Raw genomic sequence first — 21,792 nt, 5'->3', positions numbered from 1 at the left:
CTCACCCTATATTGTATGGTGAGTAGAGATAGTGGACCTTCACCCTATATTGTATGGTGAGTAGAGATATTGGAACTTCATCCTATATTGTATGGTGAGTAGAGATAGTGAATCTTCATCCTATATTGTATTGGGAGCAGAGATAGTGGGTCTGTATTGTTTGGTGATTGTTTGTTTGTTTTTGTTTAATGTCCTATTAACAGCCAGGATCATTTAAGGTCGTGCCAGGTTTTAGAGGTGGACTAAAGTCGGAGTACCCATTTGGTGAGTAGAGATATAATTGGGTCATTTCTCTATATTTCATGTTATTAAAAACAAGACATTACAGTCTCCATCTGATCTGAAATTACATGTCAAGGATGTACATGTTATAAATTTGCAATAAATAAGGTGGACCCATGACCCAAGTATAAATAAGTAAACATATACTTTGATGTAGTTCAAAGGTCAAATATCAAAACTTTTGATAAATGACACACATATGTGAATCCATGCCCCGAGTATGATGTTCCAGTGTGAAGCTATGTTGGAAATAGAGCCCAGGGATGGAAGTACAGATGGATACAATGTAAAACTTTAGTCCCCCCACCCTCCCCCGTTCCAAACGGGGGATTGATAAAAATTATAACCTCTTGGCCATCTTGGATTTGACAGTTAAAAATAAATTTGTTATTGCATTTCTTCAGCGAGTACTTTATTTATTTATTTTTTCAAATTTCATATGAAGGCTTCCCTTGGTGTCTAGGTTTTTTCCTGGACTTTTCCACCACCTTCCATCATTAAATTCCTAGACATTTCCACCACCTTCCACCATTAAATTCCTAGACATTTCCACCACCTTCCATCATTAAATTTCTAGACTTTTCCACGATCTTCCTCATTAAATTCCTAGACATTTCCACCACCTTCCATCATTAAATTTCTAGACATTTCCACCACCTTCCTCATTAAATTCCTAGACTTTTCCACCACCTTCCATCATTAAATTTCTAGACATTTCCACCACCTTCCATCATTAAGTTTCTAGACTTTTCCACCACCTTCCATCGTTAAATTTCTAGACTTTTCCACGATCTTCCTCATTAAATTCCTAGACTTTTCCACCACCTTCCGTCATTAAATTTCTAGACTTTTCCACCACCTTCCGTCATTAAATTCAAAGGCTTTTCTAAGACTTAAGTTGGGGCAATGATAAACTTTTGGGGAAGATTAGATAGTATATATAACTGTATAAAGTTTGATATTGAGTCTTATATTTTCTATTGCATTAACAATATTGTACAAAATAAACACATCACCTAACATAGCTCCTGATCACAACAACTATGTTCCTACAGAAGAAGGATTTTAAAGAATTTGCTATAATGCCCCTCAGGCCACTGATGAGGCCTCCATGACCCTTCAGACCAGGTGAGCTAAAAATCATGAAAACAAAAAAGCATCTTTCACAAAACGAATTTATTTTTTCCCCATAGAACAGGAATACAAAACTCAGTAATTACAACTGATAATACTTTATCACAGATATATTCTAAAAATAACATTTGCATTTCGCTGTAAACAGTAACATTTTACCATAAATGAGAGACATTGTTCCATTGAGAAACACAGTCAAACACAGATTGTTGCACAGTCTTTGTTTTATATTGTTATAAATTAAGAGTAAAATTGTCCATATCTAATTGAGACAAAATTCTTCAAACTAACTGAAGAAGCAGGTTTTTCAGGATCCTAGCTTCGTACGTGACAGTATTTTTGCCTGGGTGCATTGGCTCAGCTTCAAGGGGCTGTTCTATCATAGCTTTGACATCGCGTCCATACACTGAAAAAAGGAATTAGTAACAGTAAGTTATTTAACATGTCAAACATTTTATAAAGGATACATATTATTTTCTATCCAAACTCCTTCGAAGATCATAAACCTGATCTCAGAAGCAATATTTGCATCATTGTTTACTTAGTTTTATCAAAACTGATTCTACACCATACATTTACATGAACTGTGATAAGAATTCTGTATCAGCTCCATGGGCAGTACTTACTTTCACAGCACTCGAGGAAGGCAACACATTCCTGGACCACGGAGTCCCTCATCATTATCATGTGTTTGGACATATTCTCTATCAAGGAAAGGAAACAACGCTTGGCATAGTACCAGGTGTCTGTACCAAGCTTCTTCTGGTACGGCTCCAGACTCTTGATCACCCTGGAGATTCCAAACTCATAGTTTCCTTTAGCACAGTAGAGTGTCCTGTAAGGAGATGTGACAGTTTCAACGCTCAATCTATGTCTACTTCAAAGTTTATATGGCTACATACAATAGTGGAATAACACTTCAAGCTATTCCTAACAATCAATTCTAGTTCTGAAGTGAACTAGGAAATATACAGCTTGTATAAGATATTACTAGTGAGAGTTATAATATAAGTAGGTACGTTTTATTTATAGACAAGTTTTATATGTGGTAAGTACAAAGTTATCTAGTGTAGGAAGCCTATATATATGCAATAGTCAGTCAAATCTATTCGGGTTGCTTCCCTTAGATTAGTAGTACCAAACCAATACTAGATAACCCATGTTAGGTTTATGCCCTTCATTCATGTTACATTGTAGCTAGCTTAATGTAGCGACCCAATGAAGCACCTGAAAGTCAGGTACAGCCCATGGGACAAGTGGTCAGTGCCTATGGCTATGATTAGAAATGACGCTATAGGGGTCTAGAAATGTCCACAATTTGAGTTCAAGGTCAGGATTGGTCAGTTGATCACATCCTCATCTTATACATATCAATAGACCCTAAGGGGATACAAATATATATAAAGATTTAGGCATTTGCATAAGAGTTCTCCAGTAGTTTTTGGACTAAACAGACCCGAGTGCCGTTCGTTAGGATGTAAATACATAGGATGTAAAGATTTAAATTCCTAAATGTGTGTCAACTTTGAGGTGTGAATGCACCGGCGATAGTGTGAATGATGGTCGAACGTAATTGGATTAAGTTGTACCTTTGGGATTTTGATGTGGATTTACTGCCATGTGAGTTACAATGTTGTTCTGTGGATTAATAAATATGTAAACTTTATATCCTGTGTTAAATTATGTTTATCGCACCACAGCCATTCCAAACAAACTTACACGTCCCGTGATTATGGGTTTGGTTTGGTTTATTTTGTTTAACTTCCTGTTAACAGCTAGGGTCATTTAAGGACGTGCCAGGTTTTGGAGGTGGAGGACAGCCGGAGTACCTGGAGAATAACCACCGGCCTACGGTCAGTACCTGGCAACTGCCCCACATGGTTTTGAAGCTAGTGATAAAGTGTCAGGACACCTTAACCACTCGGCCACCGCGGCCCCCCTTGATTATAGAGTGGACGATACAGTTCTTAATATTTCAGCCTTATAACTCATAAGATTCATTAAAAAATGCTAAAGACACTTACCCTATGACAAGGTTAACGATACACAGGTGGAATATTTTCTTTTCTGGATCATCATAAGCCACTTGCTCCTCCTCCTTCTCTATCTTCCTCATCAGCTCTTCTGCCTGTAGAGTCAACACAAAATATACGTTTCATAACAAAGCCAAGCCAAATTCAATTCAGAAAGAACTGAAACAAAATGTCATTAGTGACAGTAAATTTGGTTTATGAAGTTGTTGTAATTAATATGTACATGTATAAACTATTGACTGGAGTCATAGACAGAAAACTTGAGTGGTTTATTGTAGAGGGGACTTACCTCTTCATTCTGACTGGTCATGATGTAGGACACACACAGGTTAGCCAGCACTATAGCACTCACATTCAGGATCTGTAATATACGGTGAGTACACTTATTGTCTATACAATACTAAAATCAGTACATATACTTCTATAACGTGGACAGTCAGTACACTTATTGTCTATTAAATAATACAATCAGTACATATACTTCTATAACATGGACAGTCAGCACATATACTGTCTATAACATAGGACAGTCAGCACATATACTGTCTATAACATAGGACAGTCAGCACATATACTGTCTATAACATAGGACAGTCAGTACATATACTGTCTATAACATAGGACAGTCAGTACACTTATTGTCTATAACGTAGAACAGTCAGCACATATACTGTCTATAACATAGGACAGTCAGTACACTTATTGTCTATAACGTAGAACAGTCAGTACACTTATTGTCTATAAAGTAGAACAGTCAGTACACTTATTGTCTATAAAGTAGGACAGTCAGTACACTTATTGTCTATGAAGTAGGACAGTCAGTACACTTATTGTCTATAAAGTAGAACAGTCAGTATACTTATTGTCTATGAAGTAGGACAGTCAGTACACTTATTGTCTATAAAGTAGAACAGTCAGTACACTTATTGTCTATAACGTAGAACAGTCAGTATACTTATTGTCTATGAAGTAGGACAGTCAGTACACTTATTGTCTATGAAGTAGGACAGTCAGTACACTTATTGTCTATCAAGTAGAACAGTCAGTACACTTATTGTCTATAAAGTAGAACAGTCAGTGCACGTATTGTCTATGAAGTAGGACAGTCAGTACACTTATTGTCTATAAAGTAGGACAGTCAGTATACTTATTGTCTATGAAGTAGGACAGTCAGTACACTTATTGTCTATAAAGTAGAACAGTCAGTACACTTATTGTCTATGAAGTAGGACAGTCAGTACACTTATTGTCTGTAAAGTAGGACAGTCAGTACACTTATTGTCTATGAACTAGGACAGTCAGTACACTTATTGTCTATCAAGTAGGACAGTCAGTACACTTATTGTATATGAAGTAGGACAGTCATTACACTTATTGTCTATGAAGTAGGACAGTCATTACACTTATTGTCTATAAAGTAGGACAGTCAGTACACTTATTGTCTATAAAGTAGGACAGTCAGTACACTTATTGTCTATAACATCAGACAGTCAGTACACTTATTGTCTATAAAGTAGGACAGTCAGTACACTAATTGTCTGTAAAGTAGGAGTCAGGGCACTTATTGTCTATAAAGTAGGACAGTCAGTACACTTATTGTCTATAAAGTAGGACAGTCAGTACACTTATTGTCTATAAAGTAGGACAGTCAGTACACTTATTGTCTATAACATCAGACAGTCAGTACACTTATTGTCTATAAAGTAGGACAGTCAGTAACCTAATTGTCTGTAAAGTAGGAGTCAGGGCACTTATTGTCTATAAAGTAGGACAGTCAGTACACTTATTGTCTTTGAAGTAGAACAGTCAGTACACTTGTCTATAAAGTAGGACAGTCAGTACACTTATTGTCTATAAATTAGGACAGTCAGTACACTTATTGTCTATAAATTAGGACAGTCAGTACACTTATTGTCTATAAAGTAGGACAGTCAGTACACTTATTGTCTATAAAGTAGGACAGTCAGTACACTTATTGTCTATAACATAAGACAGTCAGTACACTTATTGTCTATAACGTAGGACAGTCAGTACACTTATTGTCTATAAAGTAGGACAGTCAGTATACTTATTGTCTATGAAGTAGGACAGTCAGTACACTTATTGTCTATAAAGTAGGACAGTCAGTACACTTATTGTCTATAAAGTAGGACAGTCAGTACACTTATTGTCTATGAAGTAGAACAGTCAGTACACTTATTGTCTGTAAAATCCACATGAAAACTAAATGGAAAAACATAACAACACTTACATTATCATAATTCTTTTTCACAATAGGTTCATAGAAGCCGGAGGACTCTTTGTATTTGTTTTCCTGCATAAAGAGTACATGGGCTACATTGAGTTTCCATATGTCATGTTCATTACAGAATTCCACTGATTTCCTGAAGATTTTCTCCACCTGTTGGTAGTTTTCCATATCCCAGTAGATCTTGGCCTGTTGCATCAGGACAGGAATGTACCTGTAGTAGTCAACAAAAATCTCACATTAGCAAAGGTAATCATTATGTATATCAGTAACACCTATTCAAATAAACCATTTCAGTATGAAGAATTACACTCATTTGATGTTTATCTACCACTTGTGTAGGGTAGTTCAGTATATACAGGTGGTCAGAAGGCTTTACTGTATATACAAGTGGTCAGTATATACAGGTGGTCAGTAGGCTTTACTGTATATACAGGTGGTCAGTATATACAGGTGGCCAGTATATACAGGTTGTCGGTATATAAGGTTGTCAGTATATACAGGTGGTTAGTATATACAGGTGGTCAATATATACAGGCGGTCAATATATACAGGCGGTCAGTATATACAGGTGGTCAGTATATACAGATGGTCAGTATATACAGGTGGTCAGTATATAGAGGTGGTAAGTATATACAGATGGTCAGTATATACAGGTGGTCAGTAGGCTTTACTGTATATACAGGTGGTCAGTATATCCAGGTGGTCAGTATATACAGGTGGCCAGTATATACAGGTGGTCAGTATATACAGGTGGTCAGTATATACATGCGGTCGGTATATGCAGGTGGTCAGTATACACAGATGGTCAGTATATAGAAGTGGTCAGTATATACAGGTGGTCAGTAGGCTTTACTGTATATACAGGTGGTCAGTATATCCAGGTGGTCAGTAGACTTTACTGTATATACATACCTCTCCAGGGCCTCGTCATAGTCATTGACTGCCCTCTTTACTGCCTCATCATCGTGGTTCTGTCTCGCTTCCTGGACCTGCAACAAACAAATGTGAGTGACTCAAACAAAAACACCAAAACAGAACACTGCTGGCAACATGAAGATCATGTCTAGATGGAGGGAAAAGAACTGTGTAATATTGTAAGTGGTCATGACTATATGTCTTGATGGAGGGAATAGAACTGTGTAATATTGTAAGTGGTCATGACTATATGTCTAGATGGAAGGAAAAGGACTGTGTAATATTATAAGTGGTCATGACTATATGTCTAGACGGAGGGAATAGAACTGTGTAATATTGTAAGTGGTCATGACTATATGTCTAGACGGAGGGAATAGAACTGTGTAATATTGTAAGTGGTCATGACTATATGTCTAGACGGAGGGAAAAGGACTGTGTAATATTGTAAGTGGTCATGACTATATGTCTAGATGGAGAGAAAAGGACTGTGTAATATTGTAAGTGGTCATGACTATATGTCTAGATGGAGGGAAAAGGACTGTGTAATATTGTAAGTGGTCATGACTATATGTCTAGATGGAGGGAAAAGGACTGTGTAATATTGTAAGTGGTCATGACTATATGTCTAGATGGAGGGAAAAGGACTGTGTAATATTGTAAGTGGTCATGACTATATGTCTAGATGGAGGGAAAAGAACTGTGTAATATTGTAAGTGGTCATGACTATATGTCTAGATGGAGGGAAAAGGGCTGTGTAATATTGTAAGTGGTCATGACTATATGTCTAGATGGAGGGAATAGAACTGTGTAATATTGTAATGGTCATGACTATATCAACATTGAGGGAATCTCAGGAAATACATGGGTGTATAATCTGGATGTCAGGCGTGTTATCATCAAAAGTTGTCCTAGATTTCAACACAGGTAAATAAAATGGATGAGGCGGACTCTGGTAAAACACATCAATGTTATGACACATGCTGGTACAGGTGATAATGTATTAGTAGGGAAATGTTCGTGGAATGTGTGTGGAAAATACCAAACCTATAGAGATGTGATGAATGTGAAGCTCTCTCTACAATAGTTAGGCCTAGCAGGTGCCTACTTCAATACAAACATGGTTTTATAGCCATACTTCTGTGGACTTGGAACTTTTTGATGAAACAAGATATAAGATCACTAGACCTCCCAAGTCATCAGTGGTATTGGATACCATTGTAAGCTTACAACAAATTATCCGCTATATATAATGGAGTTCATTGTCTGGGTATGCTATAGCTATTTATAATCTGGTTCTCTTTGTTTAAAATCTGGTGGATGTGCCAGATTGAAGTGTAGAACAGTGGCAAAACAATACATTTTAATTACTACCAATGTCAAAACGATCTCATTTTTACTACTGTCTAACAAAGTGACACACTTAGCATTAGAAGAATCTTTCATGAATTTTTGTAGGAAAATATATGAGAAATTTTTCATGTAATGAAAAGAAATAACCATCAGAATACTCTTCTTTTTACTAAAACTGAATTACTTCTGGGCCTTGGTGAGAGTAAAACATATTGTGTTTAGTTAAAGGAACAGATTTGTCAGAAGCCTTGAACACATATCTCTGTATCTGAAGAATTTCTTTCAAGAATCCCACCCTCATCCCAACTCTTACACTCAAAAATGATTTGCATACTGGTAGGTATTGCCTCCCTTTTTCAAATCAATTTTGACTTAAAGCAAGGAGGTGAAAGTACTATAAAAGGAAAATAAAACAGCATTTATTTGCAGAGTCAGAACAGGTATGGGTGGGCTTATTACCGTCAAGTAGTCATACCATGATTGGAACTGTGATACCTTCTGTAATGTCTATTAGTACAGTCAGAACAGGTATGGGTGGGCTTATTACCGTCAAGTCGTCATACCATGATTGGAACTGTGATACCTTCTGTAATGTCTATTAGTACAGTCAGAACAGGTATGGGTGGGCTTATTACCGTCAAGTAGTCATACCATGATTGGAACTGTGATACCTTCTGTAATGTGTGTTAGTACAGTCAGAACAGGTATGGGTGGGCTTATTACCGTCAAGTCGTCATACCATGATTGGAACTGTGATACCTTCTGTAAAGTGTGGTCAGCACAGGATTCCAGACATGGAGATGGGCTTAATTAAGACAGTGAGATTCTGTTTATATCTATGGAAGTGTGAAGTATGTGAAAAATGAAATACCAACTGTGATATCACTGCCTAAATATCATTGTGACTTGGGCTCCCAGACTTCCCTTCACTAGCTGGGTGATCTGATTAGAATGGCACAACTGCCCAAGGCACTAATGCTATCTGATATGCCAACACACAGCAACACTTATATTTACCAGTTCCCAAGCTTTCCCAATCTTTCCTTGAATCTGAATGGTAAAATCAGCACTAATGGGTATATGGGAAGCATAAGCTGGGTATAAACAATGCAGTCGTTCTAAAAGTGTTGCTTGCCATATGCCACAAGGTGGTTAAGTTTTTTAAATGGTATGTTGCACACTTAAAACAAAATTAATCTGTCGCTTGTAATTGACACACAATGAGAGATTTACCTGTTTAGTTAACTTGCGCAGAGTTTCTGTTTGACTTGTAGCCATCTCATCCAATTTTCTGTAAGCCTCCTCTGGTGAAGTCTGCCTGGTTATCACAGCTTCCAAGAAGTCATACATATACTGTAACGAGATTCATACATATACTGTAACGAGATTCATACATATACTGTAACGAGATTCATACATATACTGTAACGAGATTCATACATATACTGTAACGAGATTCATACATATACTGTAACGAGATTCATACATATACTGTAACGAGATTCATACATATACTGTAACGAGATTCATACATATACTGTAACAGGCCCCATCAAAAGTAACACAAGGTGTACAACATAAGTACAAATGAAATCCTATCTTAATTATTTGGGGATCAAGCCAGGCATAGCTATACTTACAGGTGTCAAATACTTGTAGGTCAAATGAGCATTTTCTGCCAACACATCTGCAGCCAGATCATAGTACTGAAACATATATAGAGTTACAGTTACCACAGAATCAAACTAAACCTTAGTTAACATGTATAGAGTTACACAGAATCAGACTAAACCTTAGTAAACATGTATAGAGTTACAGTTACCACAGAATCAAATTAAACCTTAGTAAACATGTATAGAGTTACAGTTACCACAGAATCAAACTAAATCTTAGTAAACATGTATAGAGTTACACAGAATCAGACTAAACCTTAGTAAACATGTATAGAGTTACAGTTAACACAGAATCAAACTAAACCTTAGTAAACATGTATAGAGTTAGTTACTTTACCACAGAATCAAACTAAACCTTAGTAAACATGTATAGAGTTACAGTTACCACAGAATCAAACTAAACCTTGGTAAACATGTATAGAGTTACAGTTACTTTACCACAGAATCAAACTAAACCTTGGTAAACATGTATAGAGTTGCAGTTACCACAGAATCAAACTAAACCTTAGTAAACATGTATAGAGTTACAGTTACCACAGAATCAAACTAAACCTTGGTAAACATGTATACAGTTACCACAGAATCAAACTAAACCTTAGTAAACATGTATAGAGTTACGGTTACCACAGAATCAAACTAAACCTTAGTAAACATGTATAGAGTGACACAGAATCAAACTAAACCTTAGTAAACATGTATAGAGTTACCACAGAATCAGACTAAACCTTAGTAAACATGTATAGAGTTACATTTACCACAGAATCAAACTAAACCTTAGTAAACATGTATAGAGTTACACAGAATCAAACTAAACCTTAGTAAACATGTATAGAGTTACAGTTACCACAGAATCAAACTAAACCTTAGTAAACATGTATAGAGTTAGTTACCACAGGATCAGACTAAACCTTAGTAAACATGTATAGAGTTACAGTTACCACAGGATCAGACTAAACCTTAGTAAACATGTATAGAGTTACACAGAATCAGACTAAACCTTAGTAAACATGTATAGAGTTACAGTTACCACAGAATCAAACTCAACCTTAGTTAACATGTATAGAGTTACAGTTACCACAGAATCAAACTAAACCTTAGTAAACATGTATAGAGTTACAGTTACCACAGAATCAAACTAAACCTTAGTAAACATATATAGAGCTACAGTTACCACAGTATCAGACTAAACCTTAGTAAACATGTATAGAGTTACGGTTACCACAGAATCAAACTAAACCTTAGTTAACATGTATAAAGTTACGGTTACCACAGAATCAAACTAAACCTTAGTTAACAACCCACACAAATATTGGCATCGAAAAAATTTCAAATCTTTACAAATCAAATCCACAATATCCAGATTACTTACTTCATACTTAACATATAATAGCAGAAGATTCCCAAATGTTTCTGGTGGGAAAGGATTTTGTTGAAGAAGAAATTGCATTTTTTCAAATCCTTTTGTAGGTGTGAGTTCCATGTTCATGAGTGCCTGATTGTGGAGGGTGACTGCATCTAGCTCCTCCTCAGAGCGTGGCGGCATGTCAGTCAATGCCTCACAGGCAGCCTCAACTGTACAAAACACAAATCAACAAATACATAAAAATACTCAAACAAAGAGAGCAGGAAATCACATAGACATGGTAAAGTGTGGACCCTTTAACCATAATTTATCACCACCTAAATATGATGGGGTATTAAACTTGATATCACTGTATAATACTGTGTACATACCAACTAAATCTGATGGGAGGATTGTAAAATATTGTATACCAACTAAATCTGATGGGAGGATTGTAAAATATTGTTTGCCAACTTTATCTGTTTGGAGAGTCGTGAAATACTGTATACCAACTACATCTGTTTGGAGAGTCGTGAAATACTGTATACCAACTACATCTGTTTGGAGTCGTGAAATACTGTATACCAACTACATCTGTTTAGAGAGTTGTGAAATACTGTATACCAACTACATCTGTTTGGAGAGATGTGAAATACTGTATACCAACTACATCTGTTTAGAGAGTCGTGAAATACTGTATACCAATTACATCTGTTTAGAGAGTCGTGAAATACTGTATACCAACTAAATCTGTTTGGAGAGTCGTGAAATACTGTATACCAACTAAATCTGTTTAGAGAGTCTTGAAATACTGTATACCAACTAAATCTGTTTGGAGAGTCGTGAAATACTGTATACCAACTAAATCTGTTTAGAGAGTCTTGAAATACTGTATACCAACAACATCTGTTTAGAGAGTCGTGAAATACTGTATACCAACTAAATCTGTTTAGAGAGTCGTGAAATACTGTATACCAACTACATCTGTTTGGAGAGTCGTGAAATACTGTATACCAACTAAATCTGTATGGTAAGTCATGAAATACTGTATACCAATTAAATCTGTTTGGAGAGTCGTGAAATACTGTATACCAACTAAATCTGTTTAGAGAGTTGTGAAATACTGTATACCAATTACATCTGTTTAGAGAGTCGTGAAATACTGTATACCAACTACATCTGTTTAGAGAGTCGTGAAATACTGTATACCAACTACATCTGTTTGGAGAGTCGTGAAATACTGTATACCAACTACATCTGTTTAGAGAGTCGTGAAATACTGTATACCAACTACATCTGTTTGGAGAGTCGTGAAATACTGTATACCAACTACATCTGTTTAGAGAGTCATGAAATACTGTATACCAACTAAATCTGTTTGGAGAGTCGTGAAATACTGTATACCAACTACATCTGTTTAGAGAGTTGTGAAATACTGTATACCAATTACATCTGTTTAGAGAGTCGTGAAATACTGTATACCAACTACATCTGTTTAGAGAGTCGTGAAATACTGTATACCAACTACATCTGTTTGGAGAGTCGTGAAATACTGTATACCAACTACATCTGTTTAGAGAGTCGTGAAATACTGTATACCAACTACATCTGTTTGGAGAGTCATGAAATACTGTATACCAACTACATCTGTTTGGAGAGTCGTGAAATACTGTATACCAACTACATCTGTTTGGAGAGTCGTGAAATACTGTATACCAACTACATCTGTTTGGAGAGTCGTGAAATACTGTATACCAACTAAATCTGTTTGGAGAGTCGTGAAATACTGTATACCAACTAAATCTGTTTAGAGAGTCGTGAAATACTGTATACCAACTACATTTGTTTACAGAGTCGTGAAATACTGTATACCAACTACATCTGTTTAGAGAGTCGTGAAATACTGTATACCAACTACATCTGTTTGGAGAGTCGTGAAATACTGTATACCAACTAAATCTGTTTAGAGAGTCGTGAAATACTGTATACCAACTAAATCTGTATGGAGAGATGTGAAATACTGTATACCAACTAAATCTGTTTAGAGAGTCGTGAAATACTGTATACCAACTAAATCTGTTTAGAGAGTCGTGAAATACTGTATACCAACTAAATCTGTTTAGAGAGTCATGAAATACTGTATACCAACTACATCTGTTTAGAGAGTCGTGAAATACTGTATACCAACTAAATCTGTTTGGAGAGTCATGAAATACTGTATACCAACTAAATCTGTTTGGAGAGTCGTGAAATATCGTATACCAACTAAATCTGTTTGGAAAGTCGTGAAATACTGTATACCAACTAAATCTGTTTAGAGAGTCGTGAAATACTGTATACCAACTACATCTGTTTGGAGAGTCGTGAAATACTGTATACCAACTACATCTGTATGGAAAGTCGTGAAATACTGTATACCAACTAAATCTGTTTAGAGAGTCGTGAAATACTGTATACCAACTAAATCTGTTTAGAGAGTCATGAAATACTGTATACCAACTAAATCTGTTTGGAGAGTCGTGAAATACTGTATACAACTACATCTGTGTAGAGAGTCATGAAATACAGTATACCAACTAAATCTGTTTAGAGAGTCGTGAAATACTGTATACCAACTACATCTGTTTGGAGAGTCGTGAAATACTGTATACCAACTAAATCTGTTTAGAGAGTCATGAAATACTGTATACCAACTACATCTGTTTGGAGAGTCGTGAAATACTGTATACCAACTACATCTGTATGGAAAGTCGTGAAATACTGTATACCAACTAAATCTGTTTAGAGAGTCGTGAAATACTGTATACCAACTAAATCTGTTTAGAGAGTCATGAAATACTGTATACCAACTACATCTGTATGGAAAGTCGTGAAATACTGTATACCAACTAAATCTGTTTAGAGAGTTGTGAAATACGGTATACCAACTAAATCTGTTTGGAGAGTCGTGAAATACTGTATACCAACTAAATCTGTTTGGAGAGTCAAGAAATACTGTATACCAACTAAATCTGTTTAGAGAGTCGTGAAATACTGTATACCAACTACATCTGTTTGGAGAGTCGTGAAATACTGTATACCAACTACATCTGTTTGGAGAGTCGTGAAATACTGTATACCAACTACATCTGTTTGGAGAGTCGTGAAATACTGTATACCAACTACATCTGTTTGGAGTACAACAAAATAATCAATCTGGATGATCATCCTAATCCGAAATAATCCTCAACATAAAGGAATTATATCATAGAATATATCTATACAAGGCCTTTTTTCTTGTTAAATTCATGTTAGTTTAAATGCAAGTTTATTAATTATTCTTACAAGGTATTGACTTGATAAGGGAGAGAACTCACAGTTTTTCAGCTGGTACTCAATGGCAGCCTTGAGATTGAAGGCTTCAATGAGAGCAGTCTCGTGTAGAATCAGTGTATTTCCTACACTGCGGACATCAATTCCTTCTGTTGTCATCCCTACGCTCAGTTCTACAAAATTATGCAAAATGCTAATTTAATATCCTTCTATCACTTAATCCAGCTAACCTGTAAGCCAACACATGAGAATGTTTCCAGAGTAGTAAGTTTATTTCTCTGTAGATCATGATTGACCAATATGTGATGAGGACCAGGTAACATACCTGGGTGTTCTCTGATACCCTTCTCTATGATGTCAGCGATGTGTTTAAGGGCTGGTGCATACTGTTTCAGCTGGTAGTGACACAGTGCTATGTTATAGGACAGATCAGGTCTATATCCTAGGATCTGCATGGCAGTGGTGAACTTCTGACAGGCTTCCTCAAATCTGTTGTCCTGAATATTTATGAAGAATAAATTTTAAATCGCACAGACTTACATTTTTTTTTACTTATATTTTCTTGCCAACTTGTTTATGGTCATTGATTATTTGTATGATACTCAGATTAAATTACATTTTACTTTTTTTGATTAGCCATAAGAGTCTCATAAAATACATTCCCCTTAAAATGGTCAACCTTTTAAATTTGGCTGATGACTGCTATCAGCTACCTAGGTATACAATTGACAGTTATTATACATGTAGTGTAAATTAATATCAAATAAAGAAATGTGCATTACATACAGACTTTTTCACTATAGGCAGACTTTTGGACAGACATACAAACTATATAGCCCCTCTACAAAGTAGTCAATGTACAGACGTTCGGACAGACATACAAACTATATAGCCCGTCTACAAAGTAGTCACTGTACAGACTTTTGGACAGACATACAAACTATATAGCCCCTCTATAAAACAAAGACATTTCTAGACTCTAATCAATTACACAGCCATTCTATGGCCTAATCCCAAAAATCTAACAGGTGTAAGTAATAAGTCTAGTCAAGTAAATGTGAGACAGGTGTCAGTAATAAGTCTATAACCTAGAGAATGTGAGACAGGTGTCTATAGCCTAGAGAATGTGAGACATGTGTCAGTAATAAGTCTCTAGCCTAGAGAATGTGTGAGACAGGTGTCAGTAAGTCTATAGCCTAGAGAATGTGAGACAGGTGTCAGTGGTATGTCTATAGCCTAGAGAATGTGAGACAGGTGTCAGTAATAAGTCTATAACCTAGAGAATGTGAGACAGGTGTCTATAGCCTAGAGAATGTGAGACATGTGTCAGTAATAAGTCTCTAGCCTAGAGAATGTGTGAGACAGGTGTCAGTAAGTCTATAGCCTAGAGAATGTGAGACAGGTGTCAGTGGTATGTCTATAGCCTAGAGAATGTGAGACAGGTGTCAGTAATAAGTCTATAGCCTAGAGAATGTGAGACAGGTGTCAGTAGTAAGTCTATAACCTAGAGAATGTGAGACAGGTGTCAGTAGTAAGTCTATAGCCTAGAGAATGTAAGACAGGTGTCAGTAGTAAGTCTATAGCCTAGAGAATGTGAGACAGGTGTCTGTAGCCTAGAGAATGTGAGACAGGTGTCAGTAAGTCTATAGCCTAGAGAATGTGAGACATGTGTCAGTAATAAGTCTATAGCCTAGAGAATGTGAGACAGGTGTCAGTAATAAGTCTATAGCCTAGAGAATGTGAGACAGGTGTCAGTAATAAGTCTATAGCCTAGAGAATGTGAGACAGGTGTCAGTAGTAAGTCTATAGCCTAGAGAATGTGAGACAGGTATCAGTGGTATGTCTATAGCCTAGAGAATGTGAGACAGGTGTCAGTAATAAGTTTATAGTCTACAGAATGTAAGACAGGTGTCAGTAGTAAGTCTATAGCCTAGAGAATGTGAGACAGGTGTCTATAGCCTAGAGAATGTGAGACAGGTGTCAGTAAGTCTATAGCCTAGAGAATGTGAGACATGTGTCAGTAATAAGTCTATAGCCTAGAGAATGTGAGACAGGTGTCAGTAATAAGTCTATAGCCTAGAGAATGTGAGACAGGTGTCAGTAATAAGTCTATAGCCTAGAGAATGTGAGACAGGTGTCAGAAGTAAGTCTATAGCCTAGAGAATGTGAGACAGGTATCAGTGGTATGTCTATAGCCTAGAGAATGTGAGACAGGTGTCAGTAATAAGTTTATAGTCTACAGAATGTGAGACAGGTGTCAGTAGTAAGTATATAGCCTAGAGAATGTGAGACAGGTATCAGTAATAAGTCTATAGCCTAGAGAAAGTGAGACATGTATCAGTAATAAGTCTATAGCCAAGAGAATGTGAGACAGGTGTCAGTAGTAAGTCTATAGTCTAGAGAATGTGAGACAGGTGTCAGTAGTAAGTATATAGCCTAGAGAATGTAAGACAGGTGTCAGTAGTAAGTCTATAGCCTAGAGAATGTGAGACATGTGTCAGTAGTAAGTCTATAGTCTAGAGAATGTGAGACAGGTGTCAGTAGTAAGTATATAGCCTAGAGAATGTAAGACAGGTGTCAGTAAGTCTATAGCCTAGAGAATGTGAGACAGGTGTCAGTAAGTCCATAGCCTAGAGAATGTGAGACAGGTATCAGTAGTAAGTCTATAGCCTAGAGAATGTGAGACAGGTATCAGTGGTATGTCTATAGCCTAGAGAATGTGAGACAGGTGTCAGTAGTAAGTCTATAGCCTAAAGAATGTGAGACAGGTGTCAGTAATAAGTCTAGCCTGGAGAATATGAGACAGGTGTCAGTAGTAAGTCTATAGCCTAGACAAGAGATCCCAGAGGGATCTTGGCGCCCACCATTGAATGATCTTTATAGGTTCCATGTCAGATTGATCTTTTCTCTACTTTTCCCTTCCTCTAAGTCTTACTAATCTGTGTAAATTCAGAAACAGCCCTCTAGTACTTTTCAAACAAGAGGAACCTCTATAAAAAATTTAAGATTTAGCGATAATGGCTGTCTGTTGTTTTCGGATTGGTCCCAAAATGCAACACTAGGGACCAAGGGGAACCTACATATGAAATTTGAGAAAGATCCCTTCAGTACCTTCTGTAAAATAGCGATAACAAACTTCAATTGTCAAAATACAAGATGGCTGCCTGTCGGGCAGGTTGTTTTCTGACTGGTCTCAAAATCCAATATGCATAACTAGGCACAGAGGGCAACCTACAAATGAAATTTCAGAAAGATCCCTTCAGCAATTTCTGATAAATAGCGATAACAAACTTCAATTGTCAAAATCCAAGATGGCTGCCTGTCGGCCATGTTTTTTTCCGATTGGTCTCAAAATGCAATATGCATAACTAGGCACCAAGGGGAACCCACTTATGAAATTTGAGAAAGATCCTTTCAGTACTTTCTGAGGATTAGCGATAACAAGAATTGTTTACGGACGGACGGACGGAGGGACGGACCACGGACGCAGGGCGATTTGAATAGCCCACCATCTGATGATGGTGGGCTAAAAATGTGAGACAGGTATCAGTGGTATGTCTATAGCCTAGAGAATGTGAGACAGGTGTCAGTAGTAAGTCTATAGCCTAGAGAATGTGAGACAGGTGTCAGTAATAAGTCTAGCCTGGAGAATATGAGACAGGTGTCAGTAGTAAGCCTATAGCCTAGAAAATGTGAGACAAGTGTCAGTAGTAAGTCTATAACCTAGAGAATGTCAGACAGGTGTCAGTGGTATGTCTATAGCCTAGAGAATATGAGACAGGTGTCAGTAATAAGCCTATAGCCTAGAAAATGTGAGACAAGTGTCAGTAGTAAGTCTATAACCTAGAGAATGTCAGACAGGTGTCAGTGGTATGTATATAGCCTAGAGAATATGAGACAGGTGTCAGTAATAAGCCTATAGCCTAGAAAATGTGAGACAAGTATCAGTAATAAGTCTATAGCCTAGAGAATGTGAGACATAAATTGATATACATAGCAAATACCTTGAAGAGAAGACATCCCAAATTTATTTCAGTGTCAGGATCATCTGCAGGGCACTGCTCTACAAGACTCTGAAAATATATAACAAACATGCCATCATTGGTAACACAGGCTAAATAGCTAAGTACAATATAATCTGGTTACCATGCTAAGTAGTTGTACACCCAGAATTATCTAATGAATTTATCAAATACAAAGAGTACTCCTGATAATACTGTTGAAGAATATTTTTTTATCCTAAAGATTGTGGTATTATCAAACAATAATAAACTTCAAGTACAAAATAACAGACTTTTTCTACATCAGCTATACGATCAAAGTGGTGGTACTTATGTTAGTATACCTTAGAACCAGGGAGGTCCTCCTCTCCATACTTGATTGCAGCCTGGAGTTTAGTAATCTGTAAAAACAGTAAGTCAAATATAGCTGTGAAACTGAGATATAATCAAATACATAGTCTCAGAACAGCTGATAAACACATAAATAATCATTATTCTCTTAATAGGTGTACATGGAAAAACTGCACAAGTGCAAAACTATCATTGCATGGTTTTAAAAGTTCTTTCACATGTAAACCCAGTAAACATAACCTAGTCTTTACTAACTCATCTCTGGAGATTTTCTCTTTAGCTTGTTCAGTAGAGCGTTAATCTAGTAAATAAGGGATTATGGGTTCGATTCCCAGGCAAGACATTAATCAACCAATCAGTAATAATTCACAGGGATTTGAATATTATCAATAAATAATGAAATGAAAAACAAACAAGAGGCCCATGGGTCTTAATGCTCACCTGATATTTTATATATTTTAGTATATTTGACCCCTGGGACCTTGAATGAAGGTTAAGGTCATTCATTTGAACAAACTGAGGAATGGAATTTTGTTTAGACAAGGATCCCAGAGATACAGAATTTTGCTAAGTTAATCATTTTTCCTGGTTTTTTTTATAGTCATTAAGACAAGGAGATATTTTCCAACTGACTTATCATTTAACAAAATTATCAATATTATTATCAATAGAACAGTATGTTTAGTGTAAGAACCGCTTCATTGTTAGTTGGTAAAAACAAATTTTAATGGTAGACAAACCAGAAACAATGGCAAATGAATAGGAAAAATAGCAGTTCAACAAATGTACATAACATTGGACAGGAACTTCTGTTTGCTCTGACATGGAGAAGAGTACAAAAAAAAAGTTTGAATTAGTTTCAAATATGGATGATATGTCAATAGACTTGAAGACTGACATGCCAGCAAGGACCCCGTATTATGGCAATATATCCCATATAATTACCGTTATCAAAAAGATGCTTGACATTTGGTCAAAAATAATCACAAGAAAGCAAAATATACATTTCACATTTACTATGATGTGACTTCCTTCCACTTCCATATTGGCGGGACTAATTACAGAAATGTTGATATTGGCACAATCTTCGTTTGATTATTTTGATTTGTTTTATTTCTAAATTCCCCCCATCAAGATCCCAGGGTCATAGACAGAGATCCACTTTGTCTTTGTCCTGTCCAAATGACCTTGACCTTTAATCCAGTGAGGGGCTGAGAAAGGGGGAAGGGGTGTAACCCATATCTTGGAATATTTACAGTAAGGGGAAAGCTACTGAGAATGTTTTTAATGATAAAGAATAACAACAAACAATAAGATTTGTAACAAAAACAAACATGCCATATACTTAAAGTTGGGTTTTTGGTGCTGTAAATTCAAATAATCACACATAGATACAATTGCAATATTAGTCAAAAATGTTTTTAAAACATTTGGTTGTCTCAGAGATATTTTAAAGTACATCAAGAAACACCAATAGATTGGTTTTATAAGTGGTTTTACAATATAAAACAAGAATCATTATCATTAATTAAGATCACCAACTGAATATTTGACAAAATCATGATGAATTGATACAAAGTGCCTACCTGCCCTTGGTATTGAGGGTTATCTATCTGGCAGGCCACCTTCATGGCCTCGGTGAAGAGGCAGGCTTTGTATAGTGACTGGGCATAGTACAACTTGTACTCTTCCACCTCGGGATGCATATAGCTCAGCTGTTCGTAGCAGTCAGAAGCATTCACAAAATCCTGCATCTGGAAGTGGCAGTATCCCAGCAAAGACAGTGCTGCTCGGGACTGTGGGTGAAGAGTAACTTACATCATCCATTTTCTTCTTGGAAACATTCATACAAAATTGAAATTTCTCAAGATTCTCAAATCAGTGTTTTGAATCATGTCCAAAATGCACTACATAGTCAAAACTAATTTCTTTGTCATAGTATGATGAAATTTTAATTTAATCTATTATATGAACACCATGAACCTGGGTCTTAGTTTTAATTTTCTAGAAGATCATGTAAGAAAAGAGTTAATAGATAAATAGCAGACACTGCACGCCACCCTAATACAGGTCTGCAGTAAAACAGCATTTTAATGGATCAATACTGTACTACATATTAAGGTTTATATATTGTATTTCAATTAAAAAAGCTTTGAATGAAAAACTGAAGTGCAACCCTATCATTTTTGTTTCTTTTATTTTTATTCAAAAATATATTATTTTCATAAATACAAAGATATAACCAATAGATTAGGCACAATTTATCACAACTTAGTAAAGCCTAATTCTTCATACCTTTTTTTTAAATCTATTTTTGAGTCTTACATCCTCAACTGAAGAAGATACACTAAAAATACAAAGAATGTTAGAATGTAACAAGCTAAGTACAATGAATTAATAAAAATATTATTCTTATTAATAATTTATGTAGAACTCACCTTCTGATGACTTTGTAACTGGTTGTTGAGAATTTGTACAGCTTCATTGTATCGTTGTTCCCTGATCTAGAAAAGGAAATCATAAAGGAGAGTAAATCTAAACATCTTGCCCATAGAAAATTGATAGAAATGTGCCCTGAATGCAGTGTAGGCTTTTTTCCAGTGGAAATGGCTTTAATGAACCACAGATGTATTTTTTCAAAGAATCTTTCATGAATATCGCCCAATTTGTATATGTAAAACTCAATTTACTCATACCTGCCACCCTCCATTTTACCCTATTTTTTAGTTTAAACAATACACGTATTTTATTTTCAAAAAAGGTAGTATTAATCAGCATAGGCACTTGTATCTGGTCATTAACACCAGAGATAAAATTATCCTCGATATGAACTATATATTTATCGGGGATAAATTTAACTCTGATCACTGGTGTTAATGACCAGATACAAGCAGACAAGTGCCTATGCCCTGTTTTGGTGACAAAGTTCTGCAAATGACTTTTAGTTAGTAAGACACTACGCATTATTATTCACGTTAACGTTACCATTCCGTATATAGTTGAGGTAAATTCCCCTTCTTTCACCTGCAAATGCGCCATGCCCGAAACTTAGCAGACAAAACAAATAAAACTGTTAGAGCCTAAAGCTGTTCTATGAAGTTAGCATTAGCAACTGCTTCTGGAATGCAGATCTGGGTATCAAGTAGAA

The 21,792-nt window shown here is 36.2% G+C and overlaps 1 protein-coding gene across 1 annotated transcript; it reads right to left on the bottom strand.

Annotated features, from left to right (window-relative positions):
• Positions 1-1,439: 1,439 nt before the first annotated feature.
• Positions 1,440-21,772, bottom strand: LOC117324287 (tetratricopeptide repeat protein 30A-like). The gene is made up of 16 exons (XM_033880072.1): positions 21,630-21,772; positions 21,083-21,148; positions 20,231-20,440; positions 18,638-18,694; positions 18,297-18,365; positions 14,618-14,789; positions 14,337-14,465; positions 11,008-11,210; positions 9,606-9,671; positions 9,199-9,318; positions 6,613-6,689; positions 5,701-5,911; positions 3,739-3,810; positions 3,441-3,544; positions 2,043-2,251; positions 1,440-1,822 (listed from the first exon to the last, which is right to left on the bottom strand). Exons 1-16 carry the CDS (start codon positions 21,681-21,683, stop codon positions 1,698-1,700), a joined length of 1,944 nt encoding a protein of 647 aa, XP_033735963.1. The 5' UTR covers positions 21,684-21,772; the 3' UTR covers positions 1,440-1,697.
• Positions 21,773-21,792: the final 20 nt, after the last annotated feature.

Source organism: Pecten maximus, chromosome 1, assembly GCF_902652985.1.
Source record: "Pecten maximus chromosome 1, xPecMax1.1, whole genome shotgun sequence".
Taxonomy (NCBI): domain Eukaryota; kingdom Metazoa; phylum Mollusca; class Bivalvia; order Pectinida; family Pectinidae; genus Pecten; species Pecten maximus.
The sequence above is the reverse complement of the archived record's forward strand: the minus strand, read 5'-3'. Positions and strand labels throughout refer to the sequence as shown.